Here is a 17489-nt window from a genome sequence, read left to right as displayed (position 1 = left end):
TCTTTTTAATTTGTGTGTTCGTGGACTTTTATGCCAATAAAACCAATCAGAAAATAGAAAATCATGATGCTGTTAGAGCTACTATTATATAAGAGAATGGGATGGGGTTTTTTTTGAGCAGGTTTGGTGTAGAAAATGCACTAGGCTGATGGTGTTCTAGATGACCAAAGATAGTTGAATGCCTTTCTAATGATGTTTCCCATATAAGCAACTTCTGAAGTGTTCACAGAAGTGTTAAGCTTTTGCAAATAGAAAAAGTAGCCTGGCAAGAGCAGTCTAAATTGCAGGAGGACTGGTCCATGGGGCTGCAAATGAGAAGGGTTCTGTGGTCCTTCTGATTTATCTCACTCTGGAGTTATTCAGAATAGATAAATGTGTGAACCTCTTTGCTTCTTCTGACATTATCAACAAATGCTATAGAGTGCTTTGAAATATGCATATGCTGTAGCACTCGATAGAAGTGACAACCTCAAACTCCTCCATAAATTACATATAATGAACTTTCGTATTAAAAAAGACTTAACAAAGGGAGCCAGCTGGCTTAAGGAGAAGGTGGCAGATGAAAAGAACGCAATTCAAAGAAGTGTTCACACATTAAGGAAGTATGTTAACAGGCTTTCCCCAGACTGCAAGTGGGAATGGAATTACACATTGCACGTAAATGTCAAGTGACAATAATATCTTGGGAGTTAAAGCAACCCTGCAAACTCTTTCCTATTTTTCTTAAGCAGATGAATAAAATTTAACTTGTGATTTCCTTACTAATCATCTTAGTAAGCAGTGGGCGAGTAGACTATTTTCTGTATGGGTAGATTAGTGTGACATTTTCACCAGACTTTTTTTTAGTTTATTACTTGTGGGTGTGGATATAATTCACAGCTGTTTTTCGAATGAATTAGATATGCCATCAATCATTCAAATTCTGTCTCAAGTATTTTTGGATTCATCATTTATCCATTCTTTGTTGGAGGTGCATAGTCTGTCCTCATGCCTCAAAATAATCTGCTAATTAAAAATTGAGACTTGGCTTAACAAATGTACTTCAGTGCATAGATTTGGCTGAGTTGCTTATTCMGAAAACTGCATTTAAACTTAGAATTTATACAAGTTGAAACAAATTTAAAACTAAAATTTTRTCAACGTAGAGGGAGGAAGTTCCCTGATGCAATACATTTCACAGTGTCCGAAACTACTACCCACTAGCAATGACGTCCCTACTAATCTATCTCTTTTCTGCTATGGACAGAGTTGAACGTGGTTTTATTTAAAAAGCATGTTAAGAGATTGTCATCTGCAGTGTACTTTAAGCCCTCAAAAAAGCTCTTTTGTCCTCTCAAAATCATAAATATTTGTGCTTATAGGAGAGACCCAGGCGATACAGGAATGCACGATCCTTTCTTGCATGGAGATGTGTGTTCCCACATGATAGCAAATTAGCACCTCCTCATAGTACAAGTTTTTGGATTAAGTTTGTGGGAAATAAAATTCCACTAATGGAAAGATTTAGCTTTGCTACTTACCAGTATGCAAGCAGCAGATTGAGCGCCACATACTAGCAGTTCATGCCAAAAAAAGGAGATCTGCCAGTTCACAGAGAGATTTTATGCAAAGGAGGCCTGATAGAGGCAGAATGAATTGCTGGTTTTCATTAGGCTTGCAGTTCGTGTCCAGTCTTTGCCTTTTTTTGTGTAAGAGGATTAGAATTTTGGGAGTCTTTTTATAGCCGTATTGGGGAATTATGGACTCAGAAGGTCTTTGTGATGCTCAATTGGATGTTTTGTGTCAGGGATGACATCACTTGGCCTTGGTTTAAGTCAGACATTGGTGTTCTCCACACCTTCAGTCCAAGCTTGCTTGTGCCCTTACCTCTCCTTAACAGAACCTAGATCATACCCAGCACATGGGGAGCCATCTGCATTCCCAACAAACACTCCCTTCTGGAGAAGATGCCTCTTCCTGTTTGCCAACCTTCCCATGACACTGTCATTTTCCAATGAACTCACGTAGCAGTGTTGTAGATTTTAAAAAACAAAACATAACAAAGCTTCCCATTATTTGCTCTATATTTTGAAAATATATTTTTGATATACATCATATATATCTTTTGTTTATTCTTTATATGTGTGGACCAGACATCAGCCCTGATGTAAGACATGTTACCACTCTGGCCATAGTGGTGTAGAACTTGGAGCTCCTGATGCTGCAGCTGATCCCCTGCTACTGCTAGTCCCCTGACTAGATAGCTGAAGTCCTGCTTAACTTTGCCTATAGCTACTGAAAATTCAGTAGCAGCAGAGGTGGTAGAAGCAGAAGTAGGAAAACTCAGAATGAAAAATTATGCAGGTCCAGAGTAAAAAAAGCTATGTTTGAAAGCATTGAATCAAAATATTTTATATTAAAAAAAAAAAACCAAAAATTTGGCATTTCTTCTTCCCCAACTGTTTCATTTTAGCTCAATAACGCTGAAATTTCACTGTTGGAAGAGCACTTGTTTGTGTCTGCATGAAGCTGTTGCTGTTGGATGTGGAAGTGCAGTTTGGATTCTGTTTTCTTACCGCGTGGGAGCRTGTTTGGGATCGCTGAACTGCTCGGAAGTGAGTCTGTGCTGCTGGGGACAAATTGTCTCGCTCTTGCTTTGCACCTTGATATGCACCAGAGCTCACTTGTGGTACAGTCTGCGAACAGGGCTTTGCTTCCACTAGAAGGAATAGTTCTAGTTTTCAGTGTGAGCAGTCTGTAGAGCAGCCTGTGCAGAGGGGCTGTGTCTGCAGYGGAGCTGCGCGCTCGGCCTCGCTGAGGGATGAGATGACTCCCCTGCTCCGGTCTCAGACGTGGCCCTGTTTTCTAGCCGTGCCACTGAAGCTGCAGCAGGTGACACGTTTCTTGGGGTGCCACATGGAGCACATCTAGTCTGCGATTAGAGTTTGAATCTGAGAGCTTCCCCAGACACGGACATGGTGGAAGCTTCAGCCTGGGACCAACAKAGTTGTGTTCTCTGGGACATTGTGCCCGAATCAATAAGCTCTGATGGGAATTGTTAGCTTCATCTCACCGCCAAGTAAGCAGCTTCCAATTCTGGACAGAAGTGTAAAGTTTTTGTGAATTTTGAAGGCCTTGGGTACAGTTTAATTTACTGTCTTTACTAATTTTTCTTTGTCTTGCCCTCCCATTGCCAGTTTCCCCAAAAACCCATTCATGTATGGACAAGTCCTGAGTGACTACTGCATTTAGTTAAACGAAGGTGTARTCTGAATGAGCTTTTCTGAGATGAGAAATGCAATAGATTCATTTTWAAAAAAGACACGTTTATCTCGTGAAGAACCTAACAGTTCTGTTTACTGGTGGATAATGACAAGTCTGCCTTTTATTAAGAGACAGAGCTGCACTTCACATGGAAGGGTTCAAGTGTGTGTTTGGAGCTGTTGATGCAGTTCAGAGTCAGGGAAGACTCTTTACTGACAAGAAGTCATTAATCGTGCTGGCCTGTAAACAGAGAGGGGGAATTACCTCTCTAGAGGTTGTAGTCTGCCAGTAGAGAGCTCGGTGCTGATACAGAATAAAGTTACAGTTCTTTAAAAATAAAGAATAAACACGCTGGGAATGAGAATCATTTTTGGAGGTATTCCTGTACAGGGAAGACTGCAGAAACAGCAAGCTGTTACATTTATGGAAATCTAATTCCCTCTAAAAGCTTTGAAATAAAATGCCTTCATCAGAAGTTTTAGAAAGTGTCTTCACAGATTGAGGAGTAGCAACTATAACAATGTTAAAAGCTATCTTAAAGAATATCTCACTGTTCCTTGTGAGGGACAATACTTCAAGAAATGATTAGAATTTGGTCAAGATTTTACCGTGTCAAGCTATGGAAGGAGCAGGTGGGTGGAGGGAGGGCAGCGAAGGCCTCACATCCCCAGTTCTTCAAGGCCTCACATCCCCAGTTCTTCAAGGCCTCACATCCCCAGTTCTTCAAGGCCTCACATTGCTAGCTCTTGGGCGCCGGGCCTGAGACGTGTCCACACATCCATGCGCAGGCCGGATAGTCACAGGAAAGTCCTCTCCCACTAAAATTAACAGTGAATGCTGCTTTCAGTCTTAATTTCATAGTACGTTGGAACACACTGTGAAAAGATGGATGTATATGTATGTACAAAGGAAAATAGAGGGCTTTTGTTGTTTATTTTATGAGAGATTGGTCTGAGATTTCTATCTAAAGAGAAAAGAAAATACTCTGCCTTCTACTTGCTTAAAAAATACAGAAAATGCATCTTTTTCTTTTCTTGGTTTCTTTTCATATTACTCTGCCAACCCTTTGCCCGCCACTGGAATKTCCCCCACTTCAAGTCTACCAATACAAGTGTTCATCTGCGCTGTAAACTCAATCCCTGGAATATCATTCCCCAGGGGATTTTTGTGTTTTTTTGAGGAAAGGATGCTCTTCTTAGCTTGGATTGGGTTGGGTTGGATTTGCTGTGCAAAGTCACAGTGTCCAAGCTGCAGGAAGGCACAGGAGCAGCCTTTGAGGGAGGAGCAAGGCCGAGTGCCTGCAGAGAGGGTCTGTGAAGCAGCCCTTGCTGTCAAAGAAGAGGTGCGTGACCCTCACCCTTGATGTTTGCTTGCTGCTTAGCTGTCAACATGACTTGTGTTCTTGTTCTCTGTGGGCCTGGGAGTGTAGATAGTGCTGAGGAATGCTGATGGAGGCATTTGTTGAAGAGGACGCAGTAGGTCTGGATGGACATTATCGTAATGCCCGAAAATTGACTGAATTGTGAAAGGAGAGCTGGAGTTGCTTCTCAGAACTGTTGCCTCTTATAAATGGCTTATCTTCTATTAGCTGTCCTGGTCCCACCCAGTAGATAAATTGTCTTTTTTTTTTTTTAACTTTTTTTTTTTTTCCTGCAGAATAAAGTAGGTGTTAAGCAACATAATAAAGGTTAACATCACTGCAGCCTTGGAATTTAATAAATATCTGGAGCATTTTGTTTATCTTTTGTCTGAAGGGATGGAYGTAGCCTCTGAGAGGTTCGGGATGTGACATGTAGCTAAGCACGTATCCACACTGAGTTGGGTAAGTGTGCATTAAGGTGGTCCCGTGTGCATTGCACCTGGAATAGCGACCCTGACAGGAAAAAAATATTTAAGGGCTTTTAACAATTTCTTACCCAGAGCAAACTTTTTTTTTTTTTTTTTAAATAGATGAAGTTGATATCCGTTTGTTTTTTTATGTGTCTTGGCCTAAATTAAACCACTGTGATGAAGAATATTTTATTTGGGGTTCTATACAGCAAAGCATGTCTGCGTATAKTGAAGTGTTTTGCTAAATCCAAGTGCCCTGTTCAGTTCTCTGGTATTTCTGGGTATTACCACAGTGTGAACATGAGTTGCGAGGTACTGCCCTGCTCACCTTGCCATCTGCTTGGATGCTGTGCCAAAAATACATRGTAAGAGAGATCTTCATTATTGCTCTCAAATCTGAACTGAGGTCATCATGACTTTTTAGCCACCCCCAATGGTCTTGAAAAAAAAAACATGTATTATAAGGAAGTCACTTTCAAAACTACTGTTGGCCTAGTTCTGTTGGCAGTGGTGTCTAAGGGAGTTTCATATTGAGCAAAAGTTTCGTGATTACTTTATTATAGAATAATATGGTAAGTTATTTTCAAAGGTAGTTAGTAATCCTGGGTGCCTCAGCTTCTCCGTGCCCACTCTGAGATGACTCTGTTTTCGGAATGCGCGTTACTCCCACTCTGAAAACGTGGCCATGGGAGACCTTCAAACTGGGCAGTCAGAACGGAGGCAGCCCAGGTGGTTTGTGGCTGCTGTAACGTTGGCTCTCTGGAATACAATTTATTTGGGTTTCAGATCCAGATGATTGGCAGGAGCCTCCTGGGTCCCTGACTCTTGTCTCTTCTCATTTGAGAAAGTCATAGGAATAGCCTAGAACACAAGGTGAATTTTCTTGTAGCAGTTTGAGAGAAGAGTGTCTGTTAGATTACACTTACTTTAATAATTCTATCATTAAAAAAAAAAATCTTAGAGAACTGGATAATCTACAGTATTTCTTTTTTTTTTTTTCCCCCCAGATAATTGCTGTATAAAATAAAAGTTTTGATCCAAACTGAAAAGCATCTCTTATCTCTCCCCTCCCAAATAAAGCCTCAGGAGACTGCACTCAGGTAAAGCCAAATGCATTGCAGCTTGTTTTGCAAATTCTTCACAAAAGCCAAATGGAAAATTAGATAAAGCTTTAGATACTCTTCAAAAGTGACAATTCTGGTGGGAGTTCTCTTGATCCCTTCTTGTTTTACAGACTTTGTAGTCCTCTCTCCCACAATCTCCTCACTTTTCTTCTTTCTACTCAGGTTTCTTCTTTGATGGAACCTGAGAAATTCAGATTCATCTTGGCTCTCTATTTCAGCTTTCCTGAACTGGGTTCAGTTCATGGATTTGAACCCCCTTTCCTCCATCTTCCAGGAGAACAGATTAGAAACAAGGCTGTAGGATACAGAGGAGCAGGTTTCTCTTTCTTACACTGTGTCATTTCACTGTCTGAAAGATGCCTGGTTTTCCCTGGAGTGCTGCTCCAAACATGGGTCTGTAAAGTGCACCTGAAGAGCCTGTAGCTCTGGGTGTCTCCAAGCGATCCGTGCAAAAGGAACGGCCTTTTAGGAGGCAGGGAGGGAAATCCAGCTCATCCACTCTAACCCCAGTTAAGCATTTCCTGAGAAGTCCCCTTTAGGTCTGGCTTCAGTGGTGAGTGAAATTCCGCAATCTCTGCTCCAAGTTCCTATTTACTCCAATTGCCATTTCCCTACGTGGCCTTCCCCRCTTGCTTTGAGAGAAAGATTTTGAGGACATTAGGTCATTTTTTTTGTTTGGTTGTTGCTACTGTGTGTATTTGTGGTTTTTTTTTCCCGTATGTATGATCAGACTGGAATTACCAATTATTAAATGGTGTGTGTACGTGTGTCTGTGTTGGCACTATTTTGTTGTTTTGAAAACGAAGGATTTGCTACCAGCAATGAAAAGTGTTAACTGCCTCCCAAAGGTGGAACTAAATGAAGGAGTCCTGGAGCCTGCATCCCTCTGCTGTCAGCAGTAACTTGAAAGCTGCTGGCAAAATGTGTATTTTATCTGCTGCTGGTGCGTATGAAGACAACTGCCTACTACTGCTACTATCACTACTGGCTCAAGTGACAGATGTCTGTGTTACGCTTGGTTTAAGAGCCTGGAATCTGTGGGCAATGGTGCATCCTCCTTCTGCTTGGAATGGTGGAARGGTAGTTTTATAGCACTGAAGTTAAGAGCAACCTAATGTATGACATAGAGGGTAGAGCTCATAATGTCCTGTTTTGCTTCAAATTGAAAGCTTGACTTTTATGAGCCAAAATGATCAAAAATATGAGTATGTATATTTATGTTAATCCATGCTGTGCATGTTTAACCCTTCATTTTAAGAACTGTTATATTTGTAGGCTTAGAGTCTTCTTATAACTGAATATTTTGTTTGGCATAGCAATTCAAATCAAAATTTACTTCTGTGGCAGACTGTGTATTATCATGTGTTGTTGGTAGGACAGCACTAATAAATAAGTAAATACCGTAAGTATTTACTTATAAGTAAATACATAAGTACCACCAAATAAGTAAATAATACCATAAATAAGTAAATAGTCATATTGTTAATGAATTTTTGCACAGAAAAAGAGGAAGTTCTGAAAGAAAAAGGGAAAATTTGCTGTCTTGTGGATGTGTACAGATAAGTAAACGGTAAATAAGAGCTCGGAGATTTTAGAAGGAATTGAAAGCTTTGAATAGATGGGTGATATTTTAGACAGACCTTAATATAGATAGCATTAAAACAGTGCTGATTTGACTCCATCCTGTTTTTGCAACGTCTGTTCTAGCCCTTTAGGCTTTATGGTGTGTGAATTTGCCCTGACTGATTACAATTTGAATCAGCAATTGGCCACCTGAGCACGGTCTGCTTGGTCTCTCAATAGAAACAGGAGACTGGAACTCTTGCTAGTCTCTTTATGTGTTTTTGAGGTATGTTGGAGAGAGTCTTTTCAGAATAATATCCCTGTTTTCAGTATGCAGCTCTGTGAAAAAGAGTTACAGAGCTAGGCAAGTGGAAATCCACAATGATGAAGTGCAGGTAATTCATGTCAAAGCCAGATAATTTTAACATCATGCACATGGAGCTTTGAAAATGAAAATTATGGCCTTGAACTGGACTTTCTTTAAATAAAATCTGTAATATTGCAAAATACATAATCTCTGGGTGGTGAGGGGAAGGTCTTGTGGAGAAATCCGTAGTGAAGTCAACATATTTAGCCTAGATAACAAGGAAACTTAACTACAGTTTGTAACTTCTCTGGTATTTGGTGGCAGTAGCTAGATGCATATGCAGAAAGTTTGGAATGAATTCTTCAGATATGAATTTGAAGCAAGATTAGGATTTATTCTGAGTAAATAACAGAAAGTTATCCAGCAGTTGCAGAGTGTTTGGGCTTGGCACAGAGGGAGGTTTTTGGCCTGCAGAATGAGAGGTTTGTGGCTGGAATTGGCCAGGGAGGGAATCGAGCAGATAGTGTGGTCAGTCTGGTGGGAGAGGGACATGGCCTTGCATCCTTCTTCATCCTGAACCTCCGCTCCCTTCCTCACCACCAAAGTAAAAGCAGTGATGGAGTTTGGAGAATGGGTAGTAAGGCCATTTAATCTTTCAGAAGCTTCAATTAATTGTTAAATTTTGATTCCTCTTACTCGCACAGTGCTGTTAAGCTAAGAGTGGGTGGTATTTGGGAGACTGAGTTGCGGGTGGGTTGATGAGAGAGGTAGGTTTGTCCTCTGCCAAGTTCTCATTCCCTGGTAAGACCAGGTCCGCTGGGGTGTCCGGTGCCTCAGCCTTGGTGTGTGCGCCACCACATTTACACATTGCAGAGCCTCGTGTGGGATTATGAGATGGAAACATCTCATAAGGGTTGAGACATCCCCTCAAAAGGGGAGAGACATCACACACCTTTATTCATCCTTCAGGACCCATCCTTATTCTATAACTTTGTCAACATCAGGCTCTAATGATGCCTTAGTGCTGCACATTTAGGGTTTCCTCTGTATGTAGAACATACGTAGCTTCACGTGCAAGAGGGAGCAGCACATGAGGGACTCTGATGAACATCGTTGAGACTTAAAACAGGCCGGTGCCTGGGTGTAACTCTTGGGACCGGAGGAATGTAGGGCAGGAGGTGGTTACAGATAATGTCCCTGCTGCCCTCTGTGCTGGCGCTTACTTTTAATGCACCTCTCCAGTGCTGTAAGATCCGCTGCAACCTTATTATTYTTTATCTAAAGCTTTTCTGAACTTTTAGGGAGGGCTGCATTAACACAGCTCCCTTGCTACTTAACAATGCCCTTTTCTTTTCCTCCAAAAGAATAGATTTAGGCCACTGTTGTTTCTTTGTGTCGCTGAGATGATTCATTTGGGCCATGGGAGGAGAATGACAGTTACTTGCTACGCAAACCTTTCCTGTGATTCATGGAGAACCATTTGTATCAGCCTGGAAGGAGGCACTTCATGTGCTTCCTGGCAGGAAGGAAGAAGAGCCTGGTCACAGCTCCCCGAGAGGATATGGAAACCGGGTGGGAGGGAAGGGGAAGGGGAGAGGGAAGTGCTGATTATTCACAAGAAACTTGCAGGGAAGCCAAGATTCTGTCTGTGTTACCCATTCATCTGCCTAATGAAAAATGGACCCGTACCAAGCCTGGGTATAATTAAGGGAAACATCATGACTGTAATTGCCATGTTCACAAAATAGTACGGCTTATTATGTAACTTTTTCTTGTGTAAATATATCTTGGAGCTTTTCCTTCAGTCTCTGAGTCCACCCCTGCTCCATGYGGTACAAAGCTGCAGTCCCCAAGTGATGCATCTCGGGGACAGTTTCGGGTTTTGCTCTTGAGCAAAGGAGGCCAGGCCCAGGGCTCTGTGCTGCCTTGCTGCAGAGGTGGATTTTTGTGTCATCAAATAGTTTAAAAAAGCTAAAAAAGTTAAATTATACTTATACTATGATTTTCTCCCTGAAATAATGACAGGGATTGTCTCCTTAATCTGCTGGTAAACAGGAATGCTATGTTAAATGACTCCTGCTATTTCTGCATTACAGATTTGGATTTTTTTTCACAGCTTCCAGCTCCCAACTGTTTCCAGCTCCTTTCCTTACCCCTGCAACTTCCAGGGTAGGAATAAAAGGGATCAGAACAGACTGAGATTTGTATTTCCCCATTTCATGAAGGGGTTAGAGGCCTGTGCTGCCCGGGCTGCCGCCGTTGGCCCTATTTGGTGTGATCCAGGTCCCTGTGCCGGGAGCTGGAGCTGCGGCTCCGTGGCCGGGAGCGGCTCCGGGGATGCCCAGCTGTGCGGTCCGAGCCCACTGCGTGCACGGCACGGCTAGAAGGGGAAGGCAGGGCTGTAACTGGAGAGGGAAATGAAATAYTAATTACACGTCCTGTCCTCACTTATTTTTCGCTGGCAATTAGAATTTTACTGTTCGATTTATCARTTCTATCTCACCTTCCATTAATTCCCATGTCAGAAAGTTCTGCCTCTGTTTTGCCTGGCAGTACCTATGTTTACTGGGGGAAAAGGGCCCCAGTTTTAGCTTTGAAGTGTCCTGTAGTGAGAGGGCATTTAAGTTTCTTCTCAATGTTTCTGAGGCCCCGTGATGAGTCACGAAATACAACTTTTGCAGAAAATACCCTGATTGCCTAATGACTAGGTGTTGGTAGATGAAATTACACACACACTCCACCGTTCACATGAAACCAGGGAAGTGTCTTTCTGAGTAAGCTGTTTGTTCAAGTTACTCAAGAAATGTCAAGGTTTATGGTTGCAAAATAGGTGAGAAGTATATGATTGAGGAGCCTGCAAGCACCTGCTCTTCCTTGCAGATGCTGAAATACAGTTACTGCATTTTCATTCACAGTGTAACAAATTCAGAGCATTAATATTTGTTTTCCTGCCTGCAAAAGGAAAACTGCTGCCTGAAGCTAGTGCAGTTGATGACCCATGTGCAAATACTTTGTTTTGCAGATGATGTAGAAGAGGTTGACAGTATGGAAAATGTGATGCTAGAATATGCTGCTATGGACAGAGAACTTAATCATTAYATGACAGCAATTGAAGAAACAGTCCATCAGGTAAACTGGCTTTTCTATTAGAGCTGCCCTACATGTGCTTACTTAAATATTTTAACTGTAAAATACAAAATGTTACCTTAAAATAATRCAATGTTGGAAAAAATAGATTTTTTTTGAAGGTAAAATACTAAGGTTGCCCATAGAGGTGCACTTTTGCTTCCCAGCATGCATGCCTTGCGGTACCCTTTCTATTGATGTGTTCAGTAGTATTTTCCACAAAATTCCTGCGGAGGCGAGTAGTGCCCTGGGAATGAGGGAGGACTGTGTGTGTAGTCCCAGCGCCCGTGCTGGGCGACGCTCACTTCACGCGCCGAGGAGGATGGAGGCTGCGCGACGGAGGCGGCGGCTGAGCACAGGAATAGCCSAGTGGCTGCTGCAGCCACACAGCCCGGGAAACCTGGTTTCCAGGCTCCTGACACACGAGTTTGCTGATGCTTAATAAAGGAGGAGTGTGTTAATTGCTTGTTTCATAACCGGGGTCTCCTTTGATACCCRACCACTCATTTCTGCAAGGCTTGGGGCACTGCGGTATTGGAAGGGCTCTGCCAAAGGGCAGGGACTGTTGCTCGGGCAGAGACGGCAGCCGCAGAGCACTCGGCCCTGCTCAGCTCAGCTCAGCTTGGCTTATCTCAGCCCTGCTCTGCTCAACTTGGCTTGGCCCAGCCCGGCTCATCTTAGCCCATCTTAGCCCAGTCTGGCCCAGCTTGGTTCGGTCCAGCTTGACTTGGCGTGGCTTGGCGCAGCTCAGTTTGGCCTGGCTCGGTTCAGCCCAGCTCAGTACACCTCAGCCTGACTTGGCTCTACCCAGCTCCGCCTTGGCCTGGTCCAGCTTGGCTTGGCTCAGCCCAGCCTGGCTCAGCCAGGCTCACTTCCACTCATCCCCGCTCAGTTCTGCTCGACTCTCTTGACCCAGCTCATGTTGCCCTGGCTCCGTTCATCTCGCCTGGCTCGGTTCCGCTCAACCTGGCTTGATTCTGCTCAGCCCCGCTTGACCCCATGCAGCTCAGTTCTGTTCAGCCTGGCTCACTTTGGCTCCGCCCTGCTCAGCCCAGCGCAACCCAGCTTGGTTCCATTCAGCCAGGCTCGATTCTGCTTGGCCCTGCTTGGTCTAGCTCAGCTCAGTTCCACTCAGCCTGGCCCAGTTCTGCTAGGCCCAGCTTGGCCCGGCTCATCTCTGTTCTGCTCAGCCTGGCTTGGTTCTGCTCAGCCCTGCTTAGCCCAGCCTGTCCCAACTCAGTTCAGTCCAGCGTGGCTCGATTCTGCTAGGCCCAGCTCGGCCCAGCTCAATTGCRCTCAACCTGKCTCAGTTCTGCTGAGCCCAGCCCAGCTCAGCTCCRTTCAGCCTGGCTCAGTTCTGCTGAGCCCAGCCCAGCTCCGTTCTGCTGGGCCTGGCTCAGTTCTGCCCGGCCCGGCTCCGGCCGCCAGGGGGTGCCGGGTCCCCGAGTCCCGGGGCGCTCGGCGGCCCCCGGCCCTGGGGCGCTCGCTGCCCCCCTGCCCTCCCGCAGCACCCGGCCCTGGGCCTCGCTGCAGGCGGCTCCGCTGCGTGGCCGGGCCCCATCCTGCCTGGAAAACTCCACTGGCAAAATACCCCGTGCGCCACCTGCAGCCAGAGCACTAGGGCTCGCTTTGTGGGCGTTTTTCCAGAGAAAGCAAAGGTGCAGCGCTATCTCCCCTCAAGAGAAGAAATCTGTGCCCCAGGGCTTAAAGGAGAGCAGAGCAATGTAGTTTTCCTCCATTTTTAATCCAAGAAAATAGTTACATTTTTGTTTTGTAAACTGTTTTTCCTTTAATAATTTTTAAGTATCATCCTGAATCAGATGTGAAACCTGAAAAAGTTTCATCCAGATAGGTAAATACCATATATTTCGAAGGAGCTGAAAACTGCCTACGTTAGCAAATGCTGGTCAGCATTAAATCCGTTCTCTGGACAGACTCTAAATACKCATTTCAATTCACTTGTCACCATAATTGCAGAGCTCCTAGCATAGATTTGTCAGACCATTCCGAGGTTTTTCCTTTTCCTTGGGGTATTCATTATTTTTAAAGCCTTACTAGTAAAATTAGAGATTAGAGATGTCCAGCAGGGCTTCAGTGAAACAGGTGGCAGGTGTATTTATGTCCTATTCATTTATATTGTGTCAGAGACCCTTCCTTGTTTGGGTAAAACAAGCTCCTTCCCTGTTTTTTTCTTTCCATAGACTTTAAGTATGAGGCTCCAGGACATATATTGAATTTAGGAGATAAGATATAAGGTCAATAATGGCTAATCAGCCTCACTTCTCTCATCCCTTCCTCCTACCTCTCTCCAGGGAATTTTCTGTACTTTCCACTGCCAGCACCTTGAGAAAATCTTTTTGAGTAAGAGGAAGAAATAACATATGTAAGATTCTGCAGCAGGGCAAAGGTACAAACCCGTTCACTAAGAATAAGAGCTAATGCCTCACTGAGGGCAGAGCTGYATGTGCTGCTTCTAGAACTACATGGTACGTCTGCACTTACCTGTCGGAGACCAGCTTAAAACCTGCTTCAGGAAATAGGGATTACTGAACTGAGGGCTGCACGTGGAGGCAGCTGTGGAAAAGCTTGTGTTTAAAATAGCCTCTGCGGCACCCTGCGTGCAGCCGAGGCCCTGCCCTCAGGGCTCAGGTCATGCATTTCCACAGGCCGACTATTTTCATATACAGTATGAACAGTATTTGTTTCAAGTTGAAAGAAAATGATTATTTTGCGAGTTTATCACTGTGTTTTTTCTGGTCTTTTAGTTTTTTCCTACAGCTGTAGGTTGCGTTCTCTAGTGGKTTGTGTTCTGTACTTCACCTTCTTATCGCCCGCTTGTCCAACTGTAAGTTCACGAGATAAGGGTAACTTGCCCTCTCTGCAAACAGCGTGCGTTAGAGCTCTCCATTTATTATTTTATGTGCATATTTAAGCAACATTGACAAAATGCTGATATTGTGCAACAGGAGTATGTAGTGTAAGTAACGAGGAACTAGCGTGAAGAGCAGTTGCAGGCTTTTAAAAAACGAGTTTTTGTTGATTTAGGCTGCAGTTGGAGGAATGCAGAAGGCGAAACGTATCAGCATCCTCTTCTGTTTGAATCATCAACCTGTTGAGTAAGAAATGAGCAATTGAATCACAGTGTTTCCAACAATAGGCTGTGGGAAATCCTTTGTCTGTGGAAACTCCCTGTGCCACTGGATTTTCTTGTACCTGTGTAATGACTGGGCTCCTCCTGCTGCTCCTTCTTTCTTTTATAACGGGTATTTTTAAAGCTTCTTAGCCAACATTTGGGCTGTCTCCATGCAAAATCCAGCCAGCGCTCTTGTTTTTAGTATACACTCCCCCAACAACAACAAAAGCCTGCAAATGCAGGAAAATTATCTCCTATTGACTACTTCATACTGTTGCAGTGGACCCAAGTGATTGGGAGCCCCCAGGCTGACCTGGCCTGCTCCAAGTATCCCCTGCTCTGGGAGAGCTCTCGGCTGGCAGGGGACCAACATACTCTGCCTGCTCGTGGTTCCCACTCTGCTTTCTAGGTTAGCAGAGGGTTGGAAATAGTCACTGATTGCTATCTCTGCTTTTCAAGCATTTGGATGGTTTCAAGCTTGAAAAGCTGGGGTAAGTTCTGTAAAGGCCCAAGATGCCTGTAAATAAAATAAATCTCAAGGTACTCAAGGTAGCTCTAGCTAGAGAACAAGGAAGTCATAACAAGCTCTCTTGTTATTCCTGCCTCTCTTTTGCTGTGCAGCTCCCCAAGTCTCGTTGTAGTGGCACTGGGGATAAAGGTTGCTWTGCGTTTTCTGTTTTAGGTTACCACTTGGCTAAACTTGCCTATTTATCTTGCTTGTATTCTGTCTGCCTTCTGTGCCTCAAGGAAGGTGCTGTGGGTGTCCCTGCTGGAGCAGGGGGGTTGCACTAGATGATCTCTAGCGGTGCCTTCCAGCCTCAACCGCTCTGTGATTCTGTGTGCCTAAACCCAAGTGAGGAGGTGAGGAGGAGGAAGAGCATGAGATGTGCTTAAGAAGCACTTGCAAGAACAGTTTTAAGGAAGGATGTGGGAGCAAAGGCAGTTGGAAAGGGAAAAGTCAGGGCTTGGAAGGTCACGCAGTCATATAGACACGTGGGGAAGTGAGTGGCTGATACAGCTCTAAGGAAGACGTGGTTTTGTGCTAGAACAAAAAAAGGAGATTATTGTGAGTCGCCTTGGCAGTTGGGTGTTATCCCTCCTTCTGCTGCAGCCTTCCCATGCCATGTGAGGTGAGTCATTTATATCAAAATGCCAGAGGCTTCTGACGTCGGCTTTACTTTCTGGTTGTCCTACATGGCAAGTGACTTGAGCACTTAAAACTGCAGCTCCGGGGTCAAATCAAGGGTAAAATTAGTTTGAACACATGAAGTGCAATAAAACTGCTCTCTGATTTTTGTTTTGTTTTAATCTGCAAAAGCTCCTGCTGTTAATGCTGTTGTGCATCTTGCCTAGGACTCGAGACGCCTGGAAAGGGTCACTCCTCAGTTGGGACTTCACAGTTTGTCAGGTGCCCAGTTTTCTCAGGCTTCTTGGCAATGCTGAGCAATGCACCTTGTACAAGCGTAGTTTGGTTCCCACAGAAGATASAGAAACTAGAAACATTTATTTTATTGACAGAAGTTCTCATTTAGCCCACTGAGTTCACTGGGCAGGATGTAGGAGATGTTTGCACTTTCTGTCAGTAATTTAGAGCGGGATCCTGGGATCTGCTCTCTTCCTGGCAGAGTTTACGGGTCTTAATCCTACAGAGGAATAATTCCTTTCAGTGATACAGCAGTGCCATTTAGTGTGCAGAGGAAGGTCATATTCATTCCAAGTGTGCAGCTTACAAGTGATCCGAGCATACAAGTGATCTGAGCAGCATGTGCAGAAAGGAATGAATCTTATCTAAAACTCTGCTTTACAGTAAAGCACATGGAGGCTATTTTTGACCTGAAAACCATTTAGAAGAATTACAGATTTAGGAGAATTCCGTTTTTTTTTCATTTAAAAGTTGGAAGGCCAGTGCTGCAATGACTTGAGCAACCTTTCTTGGTGTCAGAAAAGCAGAAGGGACTCAGGGATGTTATCCTTGTTACCTGAGCTCTGCCAGTGAAGCTGTGTTGGCAGAGTGGCCTGTTGGAGAAGATGCTGCCACTCCAGCCATGTCACCTCTTTGGGTAAACTCATCCTATAAAACATTTTCTGTAGGAAATCTCCACCTGCAGTGGGTTTCCAAGGAATAGCAGATCAACAAGGGAACATGATTCCGCTGTGCCCCACAGTTCTTGGTGGCACAGTTAGAGCAGCAGAGCTTGGTGCCATGGCCAAGTCTAATCTGTGTGGCAGGTGCTGAGAGTGTCATCAATGCCCTGGCTGCCCGTTAGAGACGTCTCTGTGCCTCAAAATCAAATTGCTAGTTAGTCTTCCATATGGCTGAATACCCAGATTCAGATTCCCATGTGTTGGAGTTGGTTTGTGACTCTCTGCTAGTGCACACGGATTGATGTAGAGATACCCATGATAGCGCTGTCAGTGAAACTGTTTGGGATGTTGAACTTCCCAGAGCCCTGTTGGATCGGATAGAGACTCAAGCAACAACCTTGTTGGACATCATCTTAATAAGCACTTTGTTGCTCCTCTTCTTCTTGCTGCATTGCCAAGGCAGCATGTTTTAGGGCAGAATCCATCATTCACAGATTCACAGATTCACAGAATATTTAAGGTKGGAAGGGACCTCTACAGATCATCTAGTCCAACCTTCCTGCTCAAGCAGGCACACCTAGAGCATGKGGCACMGGGTGGCATCCAGGCGGGTTTTGAAGACCTCCAGAGTAGGAGACTCCACAACCTCCCTGGGCAGCCTGTTCCACTGCTCTGTCACCCTAACAGTAAAGAAGTTGCTCCTCACCTGGAGAYGGAACTTCTTGTGTTTCAGCTTGTGGCCATTACCCCTCGTCCTATCGCTGGCCACCAGTGAGAACAGCCTGTCCCCTTCCTCCCTGYATTCTCCCTTCCTGAACTTATACATATTAATCATATCCCCTCTGAGCCGTCTSTTCTCCAGAGAAAACAGGCCCAGCTCACTCAGCCTCTCTTCATACGAGAGATGTTCCATTCCCTTAATCATCCTGGTTGCCCTTCTCTGGACCCTCTCSAGAAGCTCCACGTTCTTCCTATACTGGGGTGCCCAGAACTGAACACAGTACTCCAGTACACAGTATTCCTGCAACTGTCACTTTCCTGTTCCAGCAGAGTATCTAACATCGGTGGTAGGTACATG

General features: G+C 44.3%; 1 protein-coding gene across 2 annotated transcripts in view; it reads left to right on the top strand.

Annotated features, from left to right (window-relative positions):
- Positions 1 to 17489, top strand: part of NSMCE2 (NSE2 (MMS21) homolog, SMC5-SMC6 complex SUMO ligase) — a 126141-nt gene that overhangs the window by 14674 nt on the left and 93978 nt on the right. The window contains exon 3 of one of the 2 annotated variants that reach the window (XM_026045649.1): positions 11090 to 11196. The exons of the other annotated variant lie outside the window; for it this stretch is intronic. Within the exon in view, the coding sequence (XP_025901434.1) occupies positions 11090 to 11196 (107 nt within the window). The remainder of the gene's footprint in view (positions 1 to 11089; positions 11197 to 17489) is intronic. 2 annotated transcript variants of the gene reach the window in all.

Source organism: Nothoprocta perdicaria, unplaced genomic scaffold, assembly GCF_003342845.1.
Source record: "Nothoprocta perdicaria isolate Ctin4 unplaced genomic scaffold, notPer1 scaffold_407, whole genome shotgun sequence".
In the NCBI taxonomy this organism is placed as follows: domain Eukaryota; kingdom Metazoa; phylum Chordata; class Aves; order Tinamiformes; family Tinamidae; genus Nothoprocta; species Nothoprocta perdicaria.
This window is presented reverse-complemented; position numbering and strand designations above follow the sequence as displayed.